General features: G+C 34.3%; 1 protein-coding gene across 1 annotated transcript in view; it reads left to right on the top strand.

Annotated features, from left to right (window-relative positions):
- Window positions 1–21,580, top strand: part of LOC145241557 (glutamate receptor ionotropic, kainate 2-like) — a 729,218-nt gene that overhangs the window by 489,629 nt on the left and 218,009 nt on the right. The window contains exon 8 of the mRNA XM_080104625.1: window positions 8,456–8,557. Coding sequence (XP_079960751.1) covers window positions 8,456–8,557 — 102 coding nt within the window. The remainder of the gene's footprint in view (window positions 1–8,455; window positions 8,558–21,580) is intronic.

Genomic DNA, 21,580 nt, shown 5'->3' with positions numbered 1-21,580 from the left:
CGGCGTTGCCCGGGTGTTTGGAGTTGTATGCCGATAAAAAAAAACGTCTTTTTTTAATTTTGTCCCCTATTATGACCCCTTAACATTTATTGTTTGGGGCTCAAATCCAGTTATTAAGGTAGATCCATGTCCACGGACCCTATATATAAAATTTCACGTGTTTAGACTCCAAATTGTAGGAGGAGTTTGGTAGAGTTCTCAAAGGTCAAATCGTAGAACTTTGAAACTTAATCGGAGGTGTATGCTGTGCAAAAAAAGCAAAAAAAACAAAAAAATGGTTTAAAACTTTGACCCCTATTATGACCCCTTAAAATTTATAGTTTCGGGCTCAAATCACTTTATTAAGTTAGATCCAGGTTCAAGGAACATATATCTAAAATTTCAAGTGTCTAGACCCAAAATTGTCGGAGGAGTTTGGTAGAGTTCTTAAAGGTCAAATCGTTGAAATTTGACCCCTTAACAGCCAAATTTCTGGCTGACACCCGTCACATCGATTTTCCCAAATCTCAGTACCCGGTATTTCAAATTTCGAGTCGATAGACTAAAAATTGACAGAGTTATTGCGTAGGGAAATGTACACAGACAGCAGCCACACAGACAGATAGACAGACAGACACGTTCACTTTTATAGATATATAAATATATATATATGTGTGTGTGTGGGTGTGTGTGGATGTAGAATTATTTCTATAGTTATATATCTATATATTAATACGATAGCGTGTTTTTTTTGTGTGTCACACTTTCCGACAAATTTGATTGGTTAATATTTACTTCAGAAATATACATTAATTACAGAATACACATTTACGAACGCTCAAGGCAGCATTCGAATAGCGTGTTCTTACACCTATATTTGCTTTTTATTCTATAAAATCTAGGGTTTTATCTTTCAAAAGTTGTTAAGAATTAATTGATTTTAAGTTATTCCGTAATAAAAAACACTATAACACACATCTCTCGGTCGGTGGGGACAAAAAAAATTGAGCAGTTATGTTTTTTTCATTGTTTCTTTTTCTTTCTTTTTTTCTTTACATTTGTTTATTGAGAGAGAGAGAGAGAGAGAGAGAGAGCGAAAGAGAGACGCTGGTGTGTTCGTTCATTAAACTATTATTGCTACTACTAATTGGCATAACATGTAAACAAAAGCCCAGATGCATAGTTTATGGAACCTCGAAGTTAGCAACACGTTATTAGCGAAATGAAACTGGTCTTCTACATAAAACAGTTTAATAAAAATATTGAATATAATATATATATATATATATATATATATATATATATATATATATATATTAAATGGCAGTTCCATTTTCTAAATAAATTATTTTTATTACAACATTGTTTTGACAAAAATAGTTTCATGTAAAACTGTTTTTGGTACCTAAAATGCATGCAGAGAGTGATCCAGACGTAACTCAGAGACCGCCCGGTTTCTCCGGAACATGAGTTTTATTAACTGTAAAGAAAAATGTTATAACAATATTTTCTTTGTTTTGCTATATATATATATATCACATTTTTTTCTTCTGAGTGTCTGTCGTTTAATTGTTATCCAAGCCATGTGGATATTTTTTTTTCTTTTTGATATCACAGGTTTATAATAGATAAGAATGGATCGAAAATTGACTCCTGTAGTAATATATACGATATCCGCATGAATTAAGATATCATATTTAAACATATTTTACGACCAGGCTATGCCGGGCGTCCCTGCTAGCTAAGATATACACTTTTGCAGTTTTAACAAAATACCTATTATAATATCAGGGTATCTCCATTTACGCTGAACATCCACAAAAATGACAACATCAATATATTACATATGAAAGAGGCCACTGTGGAATTTCCACAGGTCCCGCTAGTATATAATTATTACTATAATATTTTTTATATACATATATAAATGTGAGTGTAATCATTGTAATAATTATATATATATATATATATATATATATATATATATATATATATATATATATATATTTAAAAGAGTGTAGCCATCAACAATTGTGGGTTTTTTTAAAGGTTTTCATCATATTTTTATTTTAAAATATTTTTATAACGCGTTTCGAGCTTAGGGTGTGCTCTCTTCAGATATTTTCGTAAAAAGTTTTTCTTTAAAATGGGAGTTTGTGGATACGCCTCCGCTGATATTAAATATGTTTTTCATAGTGGTGCGATGCGTGTGTTCAGTGTTTAGACGTTCTGTCTCCAACTGTAAGTGTTTTACTGTGACCGGTCAAAGTTAGTTTCAAAGAGTGTTTTTTAGTCCATATGTGAAGGTTTTTATGGCTTCTTTAGGGTTCTTTTTTAAAGACTTTCTTTCCCCATGTATAGCATACACTCACACACAATCCCATACGCATACATATATATTCATGTACATGCACACATGCACACGCACACAGGCACACACACATACACACACGTACATACATAGAAATATATGTAGGAGCATACATATATACACATATACATACCCACCTACACACTCACACACGTACTAGCATACATCCACCGCTAACAATTATTTTTATTTTTTTATTTTATATTTTATATATATATATATATATATATATATATATATATATATATATATATATATATATATACACTTTTTTTTCCTACCAAAACACGCATGTATATATGCGCTTAATCATTCAGACATATGTACACGCACCCACACAACACACAAATAAGATGGAGAATAATAGGTAGAAGATATATATACACACACATACACGCACATACATACATATATGTACACACATATATGTATGTGCACATACACTCACAAACATCCACATACTATGTAGGCACATACACATACACATGCACACACACAGACATATGCAGGGGCTCACACATACGCGTATATCCATATTCACACGAACACATTTACCCACTCATACATGTGCATACATATGTATATATACATACATACACACACATACATACGGATGTGTATACACTCATCCACCCATATATATATATATATATATATATATATATATATATATGGGCACATGCACTCACAATCCCACACACACATACATATTCATACATCCCACCTTATGTATATATTGGTTGAAGTTTCCTTTCCAATCCATGCACATATGCATACATGGATTCGGTCACCCAAACATAAGTGCACGTATACATACAAACAAGATGTAGCATAGATAACAGATGATATATAATTATACACACACGCATACACAATCATATGTGTACACATACACATATACACACGCACACACGCGCGCACACACACATACATACGTTTAATTTCTAGTTGTTTGTTTGTTAAGAGAAATGGTACTGAACTGGGTATGGGCGCGCATATATATATATATATATATATATATATATATATATATATATATATATATATATATTATAAGAAGCCAAAAACTTTCTGATCCCCCGACTAGTGCCTTTGCCATGTTTTTGTGGTGGGGCTGTTAAGACGTATGTGGTTAACCTTATAGCTGATTACCTCAAGGGAACACATTCTCTCAAAGATATGGAATATTAAGCTGTTCTTTTTGCAGTTTCCACTGGTACTGCAGCCACACACTTCACAGGGCTTTTTCTCTTCCTTATTTTCATGGCAGGTCAAGAAAGACCCTTTCTCATGAAACTCTAAATGATTTACGTACAAACTACAAAAACTTTATATATATGTATATATATATATATATATATATATATATATATATATATATAGTGACTCAGTGCGCTCTGAACTGAACGTAACTTTAAGTTTTTGATTGTTTTAAAGATTATCTAATCTATTCCCTTGCCAAAGGGAAAATAGAAAATAGTGAATGTCGAACAAACAAAATGCGAAACGCTCATCAAAAATCCGTTGGAGAAAAACAATATTTACATTATGCTATGAGTTCGAGTTGAACATTTACTTGGCCCACGTTATCGATTTTTCACTACCGAAATCAGCGTTTCTTGTAGCAGCGTCTTATATTCCACTCTAATAATGAAGATTGAAAATCTTCTTTCAGCAAATCATTGGTACTGCAATCGATTTAATAAAAATGTCATAAGCCTAAATAAACAGTGATATGTATGTATATATATATATATGTGTGTGTGTGCGTGTGTGTGTGTGTATGCTTATGTATGTGCATATATATATGGCTATAGGTGTGCTTCTATATATGTATGTTTGCATGTGTGTGCTTTCTGTATGTATGCATGCGTCTATTTTCTGTATGTATGCATGTGTTTATTTTCATGTGCACGTGGGATGGGGTGGGGAGGGCTCGCTTAAGCCGTGGTGAAGGCAACCCATCCAGGAGGAGCAAATCTCTGATTTAAAAAAAAAACAAAGCGGGAGACCAGTACCCGCATTAAGCTGGTCTGCAGTTTAACTTGTTACTGGTATCTTGCTTCTGCTTGTTGCTGAATGTCAACATTTTGAACTGAGAAAGAGATTTAGCTTTTGTACAAAGCTAAAACTCTGTAACATCATCTTTTGTATAGATACTCCCTCAGGCATGTGTCTATAAAAATAGTCCTGTGGCGATGGAAAATTTGTGACGCGTGTAGACCAGAAATGCTGGAAGTATGTAATAATTAATCTGCCATCACTATATTTATGTATGTTTATATATGTATATGTGTTTACATATGTATGTATATATACGTGTATGTGTGTATATATGTTTATGGATGTTTGTATGTATATATGAATATATGTTTTTGTGTCTATGCATGCATATGTTTGTGTATGTAAGTAAATGTGTGTATGCATGTATCTGTGTACGTATTTGTATGTGCATATGTACGTATATGTGTGTATTTGTGTATGTTTGCATAGATGTGTATGCATATGTATGTATGTATATGTGCATGTGTGTATTGTGTATGCCTGTGTGTTTATAGATGTGTATGTCCATGCATATATATATATATATATATATATATATATATATATATGCATGTATAGCAATGACCGTCTTCATTGTCATGTCTGCTTGTGCGTGTGAATTCGCATATATGTATGCTTATATGTGTATATGCGTGTATATATATGCTTATATATATTATATATATATGTTTGCTTAGGTATATATATATATATATATATATATATATATATATATATATATATATATATATATATATATATATATGTGTGTGTGTGTGTGTGTGTGTGTATATGTTTGCTTAATATGTACATTTTTTTTTTCATTTTTCTTAAAATTTTTCTTCTAGGGGATGGGATATCCAACCAGATGTCTGACATTTACCCCTATTTTAGTGACTCCAACCAAGAGATCTTTTCAGGATTCTAACCGTCCCTTTCAGTGCAATCGTTTGTATTTCACTTGCACTTGATTCACCGGGTATGCTTGCTATGTACTTTTTAAAGTTCTTTTTCATAAGCCCAGTTGCACCTATGATGACTGGTATAATTGAAACGTCTTTTAATTTCCAATTTCGTTTCATATCATGCATAAGTCCTTGATACTTTGTTATCTTTTCCCTCTCAACTCTGTTAAGCCCTGTATCATTGGGTACACTGACCTCTATTACGGTCGCTTTTTTGTTTGCTCTGTCCCAAATCACTATATCTGGTTTAACAGCTGCGTTTTCAAGATATGTAGCAGTAGGGATTATGTAGTCATAAGTAATAGTGTAGTTGTCATTCCCAACTGTTCGTTCGGGTATATGTTCCCAGGAGTTTTTACTACACTGAATGTTGAGTTTCTTACATATCTTCCAGTGAAGGTATTTGCAAACTCCATTATGGCGATCTGTATAATAACCGTCTCCAAGTAGGACTTTGCAACCAGAAATCAGGTGGCCCACACTCTCAACCTCAGTGCTACAGAACCTGCATTTATTATTGTTGCTTAGACCACACATCTTTTTGAAGGCGTTTGTCATGAGGCCCTGGTCTTGTGCAGCCAATATCAACCTCTCTTCGTCGTAATGGAGGGATCCTCTTTTTAGCCAGTCCAGGGAACCATCCCTATCAATATATTCTTGGGATAGTTCAGTCGGTAGGTATTTGCCCGTTTATGGTTGGACCATTCTTCTGTTTTAACACTATGGAACTGGCTAGTGTATTTTTTCCGACTTTTCTGGGCTATGTCAGTGGCAGGCTTGTTTGGGTTCTCAGTATCATTTGTAAGGCAATCTTTTCCAAAATGAGTGGCAAGTTGTGTTATAGATGTTGTACTACTTGCTCGATTGTGCCTATATATATATATATATATATATATATATATATATATGCTTATATGTGTATATACATATATATATATATATATATACTTATGTATGCATATATATTTGCTTCTTTATGTATATTTACATGTTTATATAAGTGTGTATATAAGCTTATATATGTGTATATGTAAATATATATGTACATTTTAATATACGTGTGTATATATGTATATGCATGTGAACATGTCTGTACATGTATATATGTGTACATATACATATATATTTGTATATATTAATATGTATGTATATATTGTTAGTTATCATTCCAACACCAGGAAATGTACTTATTTATTAACATGTAAATGTAGTACGTCTTATACGTTTTTTTTTTTAATAGCGGAAGTAAAGTAAATAACTCAGGGGAAACAGATATGCGTTTCCCGGAAAAATAGTTGGATCTTGTTATTTTCTTGGTCTAAAAAAGATATTTGACGGGAAAAACGTCGATAAAAGAAAAACATTTAAATCGTTTAACATCCGCAAAGTCATGATAATAATTTTACTACATCTTATGTGCATATGAATTTTACTTTCATTTTTTTTCTTTTTTCTTTTTGGATTATTTTTTTGGGTTATTTTTTTGGATTAATATTTTGGATTATTTTTTTAGATTATTTTTTGGATTATTTTTTTGGATTATTTTTTTTATTATTTTTTGGATTATTTTTTGTGCCTGGATATTTTTTGAAATAGCCTTTCGACATATTCTTTTTGGCATTTTTTCGAATTTCATAAATACATGTCTTATCTCAGAATTTTAGTATTCAATTTATGTTCCCATTAGTAAGCTTCATAGACTACAGTTGAATATATTTTTTATGATATCCGTTTCCTCGTGAGATAAAGAAAATATTTAATTTCTTTATACGCGTTGTCGAGAAATAAATTGTAAAATTTCATTCAGAGAATTTAAATCAAATTGTTCTTTTATATATATATATATATATATATATATATATATATATATATATATATATATATATATATATATATATATATATAGCCGGTTATATGCCTGTCTCCATAATTTTAAACTCTATCTCATCCGAAATAAAAAAAAAAACTGCAGTGCAGCGCGAGAGTCCTCAAATGATTGATTTTTTTTGGGAGGGGGGGTCGTTCTCTTATGGAGTTAAAATTGTTTTTAAATATTCAAAAATGGGTAAAAATTCGAAAAATCGTTAAACAGTTTGTACATTCAGCTTAGTTTATTTTTAATTTGAATTTTAATCGGTTTATATGCCTGCGACAGTTTCGGTTCCGATTTTAGCTATGGCGCCTAAATACGATTTGTTATTCTCTTAAATAATATATACGAAATCTGGAAAAATTGAAATATCATATTTAAGTGTCAATAAAATAAGATACGTATTGAACACGTATGAAGCCAAATAACTGCAACGCGAATCTATTTTTTTAAATAAACGAGTGTTTATTTTTTAAGAAATATATTTCGAGTATATACTCCTTTCTCAATCTATATATTTTTTTTCTTTTTCTTCGCCATGATGCAGAGTGAAAGAATGTTCAATGAAGAAAGTCCACGTGATGTAAGCTGCGGGTTTTTTATGTAGTCAGATAGAAGTCGTGATCGCCGGTTTGAAAATCTAGGTAGTGTTTTGTTTATATCAATTAGAAGGGGTGAGTGAAATTTGAAAATAAAATAAGATACATATTGGACACGTTTGAAGCCAAATAACTGCAACGCGAAATTTCTTATAAAATAAACGAGTGTTTAATTTTTAAGAAATATCTTTCGGAGATATATTCCTTTGTCAATCAATATAGATATTCTCTTTTTTTTCGCCACGATGATGTCGAGTGGAAGAAGAAGAAAAAGAGAAAAAAATATAGATTGACAAAGGAGTATATATCCGAAATATATTTCTTTAAAAAAATAAACTCTCGTTTATTTTATAAAAAAATTCGCGTTGCAGTTATTTGGCTTCTAACGTGATCAATACGTATCTTATTTTATTTTCAAATTTCACTCAACGCTTCTAATGGATATAAACAAACAACTATCCATATTTAAATGTATTTTACGTCCGAGCAAATTTTCATATATAAATGTACATGTATGTGTGTATGTATATATATATATATATATATATATATTACATAAAGAGAGAGAGAGAGAGAGCAATTACTGTAAGTGGAATAAGCTTATGTATATATTTTCTATTTATTTTAGGTTGGTGTCTGGAATTTAAATTCTGGGGCGAATTTTTCGATACCGCAAGCTGAACCAACGCCTCCGTTTGGAAACAAAACTATGGTGGTCACCACAATTTTGGTAAGCACTGTTCAACGCAGATCAGATGTTTAATAAAATACAAATCATTTTTTAATGACATACGCCATAATAATTCATTATTATTTATATTTTTATTTTCAACCCCTTTCTTATTTATTTCATGCACCTCGTTGTTTCTGTATCTGTTTTACTATGGTATATGTACTATAATGCCGAAAATCATAAAATCCATGGCAAAACGAGAAGATTAACTACTTCATCCGAATGGGTCTTCCTCTAGTCCGGATAAAATCAGGGGTGGCCAAAGTATATGTAAACGAAAATTGTGATTTCAATGATGAATCGTCTTTAAGTGCGAAAATGTTTTCTAATTTTGCCTTGTTTTTTGTATTGTGTGTATTTAACTGATTGGTCTGCTTTCAGGACTGTTTACTTGTTCGAATATTGGAATGAAAGCGTAGTCGTGCAACAACAAAACATTTAAATGATAGAAAAAAGAATACAGCTTTTTTGATAAACATAATCACTTTACATTCTATAGACGCATAATATATATATATATATATATATATATATATATATATATATATATATATATATATATATATTGAGATTAATTGCATCTTGGTTGTTGCCGGAGAAAATGAACGCTAGTCAGTTACATCTTTAAAAAAATATTTTTTAAAAAAGTAAAACATTCTTTTTCTCAAACGGTAAAATATTTCATATTATCTCTTCTGAAAATTGTTGCAAGGAATGAACGCATTGCTTACGTCTTTCATTTTTATTTTCCTACATTTTGTGATCCAGAGCGCAGCACCGCTTGAAAGACAAAAATAAATTATTAAATGTAAATAAACGTCTCCTTAATCTCTCATACCTTTGTAATTAATATATATATATATATATATATATATATATATATATATATATATATATATACATGCCAACATTCGACGTATTTCTATAAAAATATTGTCATGTCCTTTGATTGAGGTTTTTTAAGTACTACGTGAAAATTTCGGTAACTAATATTAAGGATTGGCCATCCCTGGGTTAAACATTAGTTATACACACACATACAAACACACACACACACACACACACACACATGTATATATATATATAGTATAAAGAACATTTAACAAACTTAAGCTACAGCGAGTCATCCGCGTTTCACGTAATAAGGTTGCCGCCATGTTAAGTACTGATGTTTCTCCATGGCGAGTCAATGCGGACACTTCTGTGTAGCTTAGTTACAAGTAATTTATGTTGATACCTTGCCAAATAGGGGTATACACGTATATCCCATTTGAAATCCATGCATAATATATATCGTTTTTTTTATAATATATGTGTACATGAAATAATATATTTTGTGTATGTATTTAGCTAGCAATTTTTCATTTAAACTAATATTAAAAAATTGCAACATTTTCTCAATGTATTTTTTTCGATTTTTCTAATTATTATTATTTTTTTTTTTTTGTGAAAATTATAAAAAAATTTATATATGTGCGCTGGGTATTACAAACGTTTGCATTGTTTAGTGCTGTCTTTAAAAAATCAAATTGTGGAATGTTGTTATTGACGTTTAGTTCTACAGCGAATTTGAGTATAGAGTTATTAAGAAAAAAAACGTCCTCAAGTGTTTGTATCGGTTAATTGTTCTAAGTTAGAATAAGTATACCATCGTATATAGGGTGTTACTAGTCATATTAAATATTTGGTTTTTAATGCCAAATGTGTAGAATTCGCTGAAGTTTTGTGCAAGAACTACTTCTATAGAAACTCTTTCGATTTTTGTGTAGATGTTTTTATTTGACGTCGTAAAAATACTTTGGAGTACTTTAAACGTAGCAGATTAATAATAACTGCTTGGGTATCTTGTTATTGATTTTACGAGGAGGAAAAGCCGAGTAGTTTTAAATATTGTTGTAAATATTTAATACCACTAGTAAACATTCTATTACTTGTACTATAGGTTGAACATATACATATTAAAGCCAATAAAAATACAAACACCTAGTTGTGAACCTAAACGTTATTAACAAAATTCCATTCCTTGCTGTTCTCAGACAGACGCAAAAATACAAACGTCCGTAATACATGTGGTATATAATTATAAATTTCTCCGACAATATGTCATGTATAAGGTTCTCTATTTTTTTTATTTTTGCTAACGTTTTTGCAAGTAATATCATGAAACAAAGGATATATTTCATCCGCCAAAGTGTGGATAAAAAGGGTTCTACTAAGTTATGGAGTGCAATTCTAGTCGTTTGCTAAAACAAGGAAAATAAAAAAAACATCAGATGTGTAATATATGTGCACTTTTCTAAATACTTTCTCTAGAATGCTTTATTAAACAGTTGAGCTAGTTTAACGCCTACAATTAGTGTTGCTTTATCTTAACTACATATTTGAATTCTGAATGTGTCAGTTTTTAACTCGTTTGTATTCTTAGTTTATCTACAGTCCCGCGGACGGAGTAAATCCTTTGTAAGTTGATATTACCCTTGGAAACATCTGCATTTATTTGCTACATCGTTATATATACTGTTTTTTTTTCGTTTTTTTTTTTGTTTTTTTTTATGTTGAACTTAAAAAAGAACAAATTGAACGCAATACTTTAGTGGTTTATCTTGACGGATCTTGATCAGTAATCCGAATTAGTGATCAATATAGATTAATCAATATCCTTAATCGTAAACCATCAATTGTAATTGTATTTTCTCTTGATATGTTTTTTTATTTGTTTATTTATTATTCAATTTTTACGAATATTAATTTTTTATTACATGGCTTTTTTTTTTGTTTAAAAAATACATCTGAACATCATCGGTATTGTATTTATATGCGTGAAAGAGAACCAGCCAAACGGAGAGAGAGTGAGACAGAGAGAGATTTTAGTGTGTGTTTTGGAGTATTTGTGTTTAATTCACCTCATTCAATCGTGTATATGTCAATTTGAAGTATACCTCGATACATCATGTGTTTTATTAGTCTTTTCTTTGTTATAGGTATTTCGTATTATTTTAGATCTGAGATATTCGGATATATGTAATACCTCAGGCGTGCTTTTCACAGATCCTCTTACTCTTGAGCAAAGTGTAGCACCTGTTACCAGCTTTCTGATATTTTAGAGATGCCCATCATCATAAAGCTTCACTGTCGTCGTTAAGGCAATCCAATAAGAATGAGACTGTGATGAAAAATCTAAAACCGTACGGAAAGAGTCTGGTAGATTCGTAATGTAATCTTCTTGTGCTAGCCGAACGAACAAAGCACCTGCTTGCCATATATATCAAGCCAGCACAAGATTAATATGCTTATAAAACTGTCATAAACATGCTCGTGTCAGTGCGTGATCTGGTTTAATCGAAGATTAAAATCTATTATATCTTTAACTTTCTGGGGTGGAGCAGGCTGATATTTTTATCAATAGTGCCTGGAAACAATAATGGTTTAGACTCATGATGTAATTTATATGCAGCACGGTAAATGTCGTGTGCATTTTTTCTGGACTGTTCTGTGCGATACTTTATAGAAAGCAATAGCGTCTGTTTTACAAGTATTTCAATTACAAGTGCTCTGATCTCCGAGCACTAGCAGCCCCTCGACAACAATACCCCCGGTAAACACGGCAAGTAGCAAAATCCCACCTCACATTGTAGAGATCCATAGATACAATAAAGCTCGAATTGCTTTTGCATAGATCCATAGATGTCATAAAACTCGAATAGATCCATAGATGTCATAAAACTCGAATAGATGCTATAGATCCACAGATGTCATACAACTCGAATAGATGCTATAGATCCACAGACGTCATACAACTCGAATATATGCTATAGATCCATAGATGTCATACAACTCGAATAGATGCTATAGATCCATAGCTGCCATAGATCCAATAGATCGAACAGCTTTTTCCTCGGACTGCTGTACTTTGGAATTCCCTCTTGGGCCCCTGCTTCCCTGATTGTTCTTAAATACAAAAAAAAGAACAAGTGTAATGTAAACAGACATCTCGCTGCCAAATTCCATAAATAATATCCCCGCAAATCTGGACCCAAATAGTAGCCCTCACAAATAAGTGACTATGTGCCTTGTTTGGCGTTAAAAGTCAATTAAAACAGATCTGCACACTATGTGCCGCCTCCATAAAATAATTTACCCTATATTTTATTACCCTTAATTGATTAGAGGTGATTGCAAATTGGATTGTTATGATGACTGAGCTTATGCATTCATGACCTATTAAATTTTACCAAGATCAAAGTTTAATCTCTCTGTGTAAGATATTAGAAAACAACGCCTGTCATTTGGTTCAAAATCGAAATAATAGCAATTTTTCTCGTTTTCCCAGCATTCTTTGATAATCGTTGCAATTTACTTTACTTCATGTCGACAGTAATCTACAGTTTATTGCTGTTTGACAACACTTATGCGTTTTCTCTCTGGAATTTGAGTCACAATCTGCGTACATAGTGTTCCAGTACTCTCCAGGATTTTTTTCGGTAGTACTCTCTCCCTCTCTTTTATTTTTCGATCCGTCTTTACACCAAACGACTATTTTCGTGACACAAACAGATGCCACCAACAACACGTGTGCGCATGTTTGGAATTATTATCGCTTTAATATTATTATTATTATTATTATTATTATTATTATTATTATTGGCTCACAAAGAGCTTTCACACAGGTCTTCAGAGATCTTCCCTGAAAACAGCATGTGGTGTTCCCTGGAAGCTGAGTGACAACAAGTCTCCCCAGGTTTCCAGTACACTCCACCTCTTCAAATAACATTTGTAAATAAATTTGCATTATCGCAACAGTTGCTTGCCATTGATTTCTCGTTGGCAGCAGCTATTGGTATTTGCTGGGATTTGAGTGGCAATAAGCCTTCCCAAGATCTCAGTTCTCTTCGCACTTATTCGGCTGAGGTCTGGTCAGTTCATCGGTCTTTCCTTCTTCCTTGACTCTACTTATTATTATTATTATTATTATTATTATTATCATCATCATCATCATCATCAGGTATTTAGACATAACGTTAACTAATCGTTTTATGAAAGTGTTTATGTTGAATGAACTGGACGCGAACACTGCACACTCATGTTTTTAGTTCTCGTCGTTAAAACAACGTTAGTTATTATTTTTATGTTATGAAGTAATTATTTGGTATATGTTCTATGATTCGAAAAGTTATGTAATACTTATTATAATTGATTATGTCTTTGTAGTTTTCGGCTTCCAAATTCGTCATATACACGATTATATGAGGTGACTGTGTAGAAGCATATGATGTTTTTGTTTTGTTTTTCTATACTTACTTTTGTATTATACTTGTGAGTGAAATGGTGTGGTTGAGTTAGTTGAAACAAGGGTTAATTTTAGGGTATCAATACATTGGTTGTAACGTGAGTACAGCTAACACAACTAGCAGATCCTTCCCCTTTACTGTCTAGTCATTTTTCCTGTTTTTTTTTGTTTTTTTTTTTTTGCACTCATGGACTAAAATGTATTTGACAAAATTGGGCAATATTTTTCTTAATTGTGTGTGTTTTAGTAGGGATTGATAATTTGATTTAGATTTTTCTGACTATGATTCTTATTATGACTGTTATTGTAATAACATTTCAGTCGCTATTCACTCCGGCCTCTTCTCGAAGTCGGCAGCCTTTCTGTCGAATTCCAGAACTTGCACGGATTTTAAAACGGAGCCCTTTATTTAATACACGAGAGAAACATGTTCTTGCCCCGCTAAATCTTAAATAAGTAGCAGTTGTATTCTTTACATCTTGGGACCGATGTCCAGACAGATAAAGTACTAAGTAATTTTCAGTTCAAAGCGACACCCTTCTGGAGGTTGAAAGTTCGGTTTTATGGGCGGACGATATTAAGATGTCAACCAGATCGGAACGAAAACACGCGTCTCCAGTGTATTGAATAAAAGATTTCGTTCGAAATTCTTTACGAATTCCCGAGTTCGATAAGATTCACGTTAAATTCATCGGAGACTACATTGGTGCATACATTGTGTGAATAAGCCTGAAAAGAAGAACAGAAGTCTGAACAATCCAAATGATACATCATTTAGAAAGTACATTTGCTTTGCTAGGGCGGTACCTTACATATAATTATTCCATATATAATATTACTGTTACTACTACTATTACAATATAAATAGTAATACTCCTAATACTAAGCCAAGTCAATCTATGTTTATGTGGATGTAATTATCCGCTTTCTTTTTCTCAAAAAAAAAAAAAAGAATTGTCAGTCCTTTGACGATGCAAGGCAAACATAGTATTATTTTAATTGTATTTGATGCTTTTCTATCGAAAAACTTTGATTTCAGGACCGGATCAAAGTATAGTATCTGTTAATACGAAAACTGGTGCATTATGGACAAGGCGTTCGCATTAAACTGTAGCATTATATCGGCATGCCTGCGCAACACCGAGTAATCTGGTCGATTATTATTATTATTATTATTATTATTAATAATAATAATGATATTATTATTAGGAAAATTACGAGGATGTGAATTTACAGCTTTGGAATGTTTAGATAGTTGACAACGCAGTGTGGGTGCGTTATCGTCAGCTCTCATTATTCTCGTTACTCTAGCTTCTCCTTATTTGTCCCTCAGTCCTCATTGCTATTGAGTGATTTTTCTGCCAAAGGGTGAAGAAAAAGCTGCTTTCCAGGTCGGCGGTGCTTCGTTAACTGTAGTCTGAGATGTCAGAAAATTTTCTGTTTCTATAACTATCCTTGTGGCCATGTCACTAGTAAGGGAGCTGGAGGCAAACGTTTCATCTGGGCTGACGTTACCCGCCTGACAGTCAGGGACCCGAACCTTGGATTAATCACTAAGGAGGCTGTCCTATCAACAGGTGCAAAGTACTGGGGCTGCTGTATTGTAATTTGGTGAATGGATTCTGGACCATAGCAGTAGTTTCTGGTGGGGCCTCTCGATGCCATACTAGTGGGTAATTGTTACGGCTTTACTTTATCATGCGCGATAAAAGAATTTCCCGTCTTTTTCTCTTACTTTCCCTCTGTATCCTGCTCTAACCAAATTTGTCGATCTGTTCCACACATCTCAAAATCTCAACATAAAATAACTCCAGAAAAAAGCGAATAAACCTAGAACCCCATCCTGCAACGTATCCCCCTACTACTATATCTCTTTCTCTAACATTAGGGGTCTACGTTCCAACCTTCCAGAGGTCGAACCCCAATTACAGGAGACGAATCCGGACATAGTCTTCCAAAGCAAAACTGGTATAGGGCCGATTAATTCCCTAGACGAGTTCATAATTAAAGGATACTCTAACTTAACATCTAAATCTGACCCCGCAAGATCGCCATGGGCATGGAATATGTGCCTACATTAAAGATGGCTTTCCGTGTGAAAGGGACATCTCCAGAGAAGACCCTAATTTACCTTATATGTGCTTCCGGGTTGCACTTGCTTACACCACCGCATTTATATATGCCCTGTATCGCCCCCACAACAGCGGAGTTACTATCTTTAAGAGTATATCTGAGAAAATTGACCACACCCTATCTACCCATCCTTCTTTGTGGTGACTTCAATGTCGACAATGTTGATTGGCTGACCTACTCGAACAAGACAGATGATGAGGAGATGTTCTGTCATGATTTCGCCATTGCCTATGACCTCACCCAGTTTGTCCACGAACCCACCCGTGAGCCCGATATTACCGGTCAGTATGCAAGCCTTCTAGACCTTTTTCTCACAACTTCCACCACTGAGATATCTTCATGTTCCGTTTTATCTCCTCTGAGATCTTCCAACCACTTGGCTGTATCAGTTAAGATAAAAATGAAATGTAATAAGTTTTGAGACGTACCTCTCCACCGTACAGTATATCGATACTCTATGGCTGACTGGGATAGCTTCCGTACATTTATATTTATATCTGATCTACCTCTGCATTCCAACAAAAACCTAACAGCCAGACAGGGTTCTTCCCAGAAGGTGCTGCTGCCATCGCGCAGGGAAATCACTTTTTCCATAGCTACCAACGTAATAGATGCACTGGAACTAAAGCTGCTTTTAGGATTGGCAGCAACCACTGTAAAAGAGTAATAAAAATGCAAGAGAGCTATATGCCGAGTCCGTTAAATACAAAGTAGCTAAGCAACGGCTTGGTTCCCACTGGTGTTGGCAAACAGTATACTGAACAGAAGCGTGCGTTCCATCCCAACTATCATCAATGGACCTGAGGTCATCTCGTCAGCATCAGACAAGGCCAAACTATTTGCCAAGAGCGTTGCAACTAATTCTACCCTATGCGACGAAGACCATCAACTCCCCGTATTTCCTCCTATAACAGACAACACGATATACAACATACAAATATCTATGCGTGATGGCGTCAAGCTAATCAAGAACCTTGATTCCAGTAAAGCAACTGGTCCTGACGGCATTCCAATTATAATGTTGAAAGAGCTTCAACCAGAACTTTCCCCCATACTTACAAAACTGTTTAAGCGCTGTCTTAAGGAGAAGTTCTTCCCGACACCCTGGAAAACCTCATCAGTATGCCCTGTATTTGAGAATTCAGGTGATAAGTCATCTTTCCCTCAGTAGAGACCAATAAGTCTAGTGTGTGTCATGAGTAAGTTGCTGGAATCCATATTAAATAAAGAAGTAGTCAACCACCTCAGCAGAAATAACCCTAGTGGCAAGCAATACGGTTTCCGTTCTGCCAGATCTACAGCAGATGTGCTAACGGTCATATCTCATAGGATTAGTGGATCGCTTGACAAACACGTTCCTTTCTGCTCTTAACATATCAAATGCCTTTGATAAGGTATGCCATAAGGGCCTACTTCACAAGATTTCCAGCTACGGAATAACTGGAAATGTTTTCTCAATCATTAAATACTTTCTCTCATAGGCTCATAAGAGTAATGGTTGATCGGCAGAAATCAGAGGTCCACAGTATTAATGCTGGGGTCCCTCAGGGGCCCATCCTGGGCCCAACTCTCCTCCTGATCTACATCAATGATCTCACAGAACACATACTTAAATCATTCGTTGACATCTATGCTGATGACACGACCATCTATGGCAAAACATCAGAGCCCGTAAATGACAAAGTTCTCTCGGATTCTCTCTCCTATGATCTTGAGTGCACGGTACAGTGGGAGAAGAGGTGGCTGGTTACTTTCAATGCATCTAAAACCAAGCTCCTATCTTTGCATTATCAATGCTCTGATCACCATCTGGCACTAATTGAAATGGATGGTTCTCGTCTAGGGGAGGTTCCATGTTTTGATAAGTTTCTGGGTTTGACCTTTACTCCTGACCTGAAATGGAAAACATACATCAAGTTTGTTGCCAAGGTCGCTGGAAAAGTGGTATGTTCCTTCTACCGCTCCAGAAGATATCTCACTAATGATGCCATTCTCTGTCTATATAAAAGCCAAGTACGTCCAAGGATGGAGTACTGCTACCACATCTCGGCAGGAGCTGCTAAAAACAGCCAATCCTGCATTGACAGAGTACAAAATAGACTTCGTGGCCTAGTGGGGGTGCCCTTTTCTCATCCCTGCAACCTCTCTCCCAGAAGAGACGTAGCGAGCCTGTCTTTGTTTTATCGTTATTTCCATGGAAAGTGCTCGTTCGAGTTCCAATCTCTGTCCCTTCTCGCCAATTTTTCGCGAAAAATACCCGTCTAGCTGAAACTACTGTCAATAAGGTCCCCCATTCTGTGTCTGTGCGTAGCTCAAAACGTAGATTCCACGAACAAAGCTTCTTTCTTAGAAGTACACGCATGTGAAACTCTGTTCCGTTTGCCTGTTTCCCACCTGACTACAACTTGGATGTCTTTAAGTCCAAGATAAAAAAGATATTCCTTATAAACCGCCCCCTTAAATAAGACACTTTATCACATCTCCATTACTAACGATTACTACGATGTTATCCCATTAACTACTGTACACGCAATAACCCTTATCCCCGAGTGGCTTCCAGGCCTTTACAAGAGATAAAATGAGGGAGGGTCTGGTGAATGCAGCAAAATGTGACGTATCACTAATAGCAAGATTCGAACCCAGAACAGTGACCGAGAAGGAGAAAGCGAGCAAGAATTGAAAACAAGGAAAAGGAGGGAGACATAAAATCAATTACTTTGACACTAACACAACTTGCAGCGGTTAGCTCTTCCAAGCGCATCCTCCACCCTCTCCAAAAAATTAAATAAGTCTACATATATTACTTAAAGCTCTTTTTTCATTCATCTTGCCATTTCGATTCGCTAGGCGCCATTACTTATTCAGTTATTTCAGCCTAAACACTGACAAACTGACACGATTTGTACGATAAAACAAAACAAGATGAGACAATGAGTAAAAGAACACGGACGAGAGAATCAAACAAAGAAATAAGAAAACGCCATTACGGTAATCGGCTTTCGGTGTGAAATAATTTAAAAATGACTTCAGATTGTTTTTTTTTTCGGTTATTTCTGGTCTAAGAACAATCGTTAATTGTAGATTTATTTACAATACTCGCTGGCAAGATGGCATCAATCAGAGTGCGAAATAAAGGCGCGAAAATAACAAATAATTTGACGAATCTTAAGAAAAAATTGAGAAAAGAAAAAAAAATGGCAGAGGTCGATTGGTTCGGCGGAAAGCAATTTTACCAGCATTAAGTTTTGGTTTTAAATCGACTTTTAAATAAAATTTTATTTTTTTAGTTATGCGTGGTTCTATGAATATTGTTTTTATATTCTTTGAATTTAAGCATCTTAATGGTCTGTGCAATTTTTTTCTAATCCGCCTTTTTTTCTTTTTCGTTTTTTAATTTTTCCTTTTGTGTAATCCGTTTTCACTGCCTTCTTTTCTTCATTTTGTATAACGCCATTTGTCTGACCATCCGCACATATTCCACTATTATTCACTGTTATCGCTCCAATCTCTCCTTCGTATTCATTTTTTAAAAAGAAAATTGAGACACTAACCCTAGGCGGGTAACCGCTTTCCTCCGAGCGTGGAAGTTCCATGGGAGTATGAAATTCAGAAGCGGTCTCCAGTCTCATGCATATCCTCGTTGGAGGCAATGACAATGATAGCTTTGTGCCATTCTTAATACCATAAGAGCATACGGACCAAGATCAAAATGTAGCATCTGCTCTTCAGATGTTTCAATTCAATTTCTTCTCTCTCAGTTGAGAAGAAATCCTTCACGACAGAGACATTTTTTTATATTTGTTTCTTTTCTCCGCTTTAATAAAAGATCCAGGTGTCTAGCTCTGTCCCGTGGAGTGGGATTGTCAATAGGATTTTTTACAGAGAGTTGTCAACGTCCTCCTACAAACAGTGCCTGATATCATAATCGTGATAATAGTTAATACATTGGGTATTCCCAAATAGTTAATCCATCTGGTACTCAACGTTTCTTAACTTCATTGATCTAACTAGAACAGATGTGTCGACGTTATTATTACGTATATGTAACTTCTTCTTCTTCTTCTTCTTATTATTATTATTATCAATGTGATTATATTAATTATTATTACTATTACCCCTTTAATATTAGTCCTCTACGAGTTTGCAAGCAGCCCGTTTTAAAAGAATTCCTTTTGAGCAAAACCTGTGGTGTTCTCCAAAGTCTGAGTTACGACAAGTCTCCCCGGATTTCATGTATTCTCCACCTCTTTCGATAACATTTGTAAATTTATTTGCCTTATCGCAACAGCCGCTAATCATTGATTTTTCATTGGTAGTAACCATTGGCCATCACTGTAATTTTAGTGGCAATAAGCCTCGTCTTATATACTAGTCTTCTTCACACTAATCCAGTGGGGGTCTGTTCAGTGTTTTCTCATCACGGTCTTTCCATCCTCCTCGACTTTCCTCGAATATTTCTTCCTCGTCGTACTTTATCAGTTTTAACGTCTCTATTTTCAACCATTTTACGTTATTTTTATTTTCTTCTTATACTTATACCGGGGGGGGTCTCCAACCACCCAGGTTACTTCGAGTCAATGAAATCATAAACTTCACGAAATCATGCCAAAAATCCAAAAACAAGAACAAAACACGAAAATAAACAGAAAAGAAGTTAAACTAACAAGAATAAAAATAGGCCATACCCACTTAACCCACTCATATCTCCTAAAAAAAAGAAAGCTAACCAATCTGTATACCTTGTCAAACACCACTCACAATAAAACACATATTAATTGAATGTACTGATTTTGTAACAGTAAGACATCGATTCTACAAAGAAAACAATATTAAAGAGTTATTTGATAAAAACAATCCCCACTCCATACTCTTATATCTTAAAAAAATTGGCCTATATAAAAAAAAATTTTGAAAAGAACCATTTTATGCAACGGTCCTGGATATGACCTTAAACTCTATCCGATGGTGAGGCCCCAGCTTGCAGGCTTTAGGGAGTGTGAAGCCACCCTTTAATTGCCATTGCTCCCAGGTCCACTCTGACCCGGAATGGTAGTACCTGTTAAGGTCCCAACTATGGGTTAAATAGAATACGACCTAAAAAAACAAATATACTATATTAAAAAATCGTTGTTCAAAATCACCAGATTCGGCATTAAATAACCTAAAAAGTGTTGATATGCCGTAAAACAAAACAACCAAACCAAAACCATAAAGTAAATATTTATTGCTGTACTATACTGTATCTGTAACCGATTTATTCTTCGTAACTTTCCTCTTCGTATTTTCGCACTTCATCCGTGTTTATTGTCTCTACAATGTCGCGATTTACCAGTTCAACAAGTTGATAAATTCAAATGTTTAGGTTACTGGATCACATATGATGTAAGATGAATAGCTGTAGCCAAAGTTGGCTTCAAGAGAGTGTCATCAATCCTGACCAACAGAAACATAACAATAGACACGAAAGTAACCATACAATGTACGGTCTGTTCTATTATACGGGTGTACGTGCTGGAAAATCTCCAACGGCACGAGGGAGAGACTAGAGGCAACTGAAACTTTGTTCCTGAGGGGAACTTTTTAAGATATCCTGGACAGAA

The sequence above is a fragment of the Euprymna scolopes genome, chromosome 20 (assembly GCF_053919585.1).
Source record: "Euprymna scolopes isolate OS-2025 chromosome 20, ASM5391958v1, whole genome shotgun sequence".
Classification (NCBI taxonomy): domain Eukaryota; kingdom Metazoa; phylum Mollusca; class Cephalopoda; order Sepiida; family Sepiolidae; genus Euprymna; species Euprymna scolopes.
This window is presented reverse-complemented; position numbering and strand designations above follow the sequence as displayed.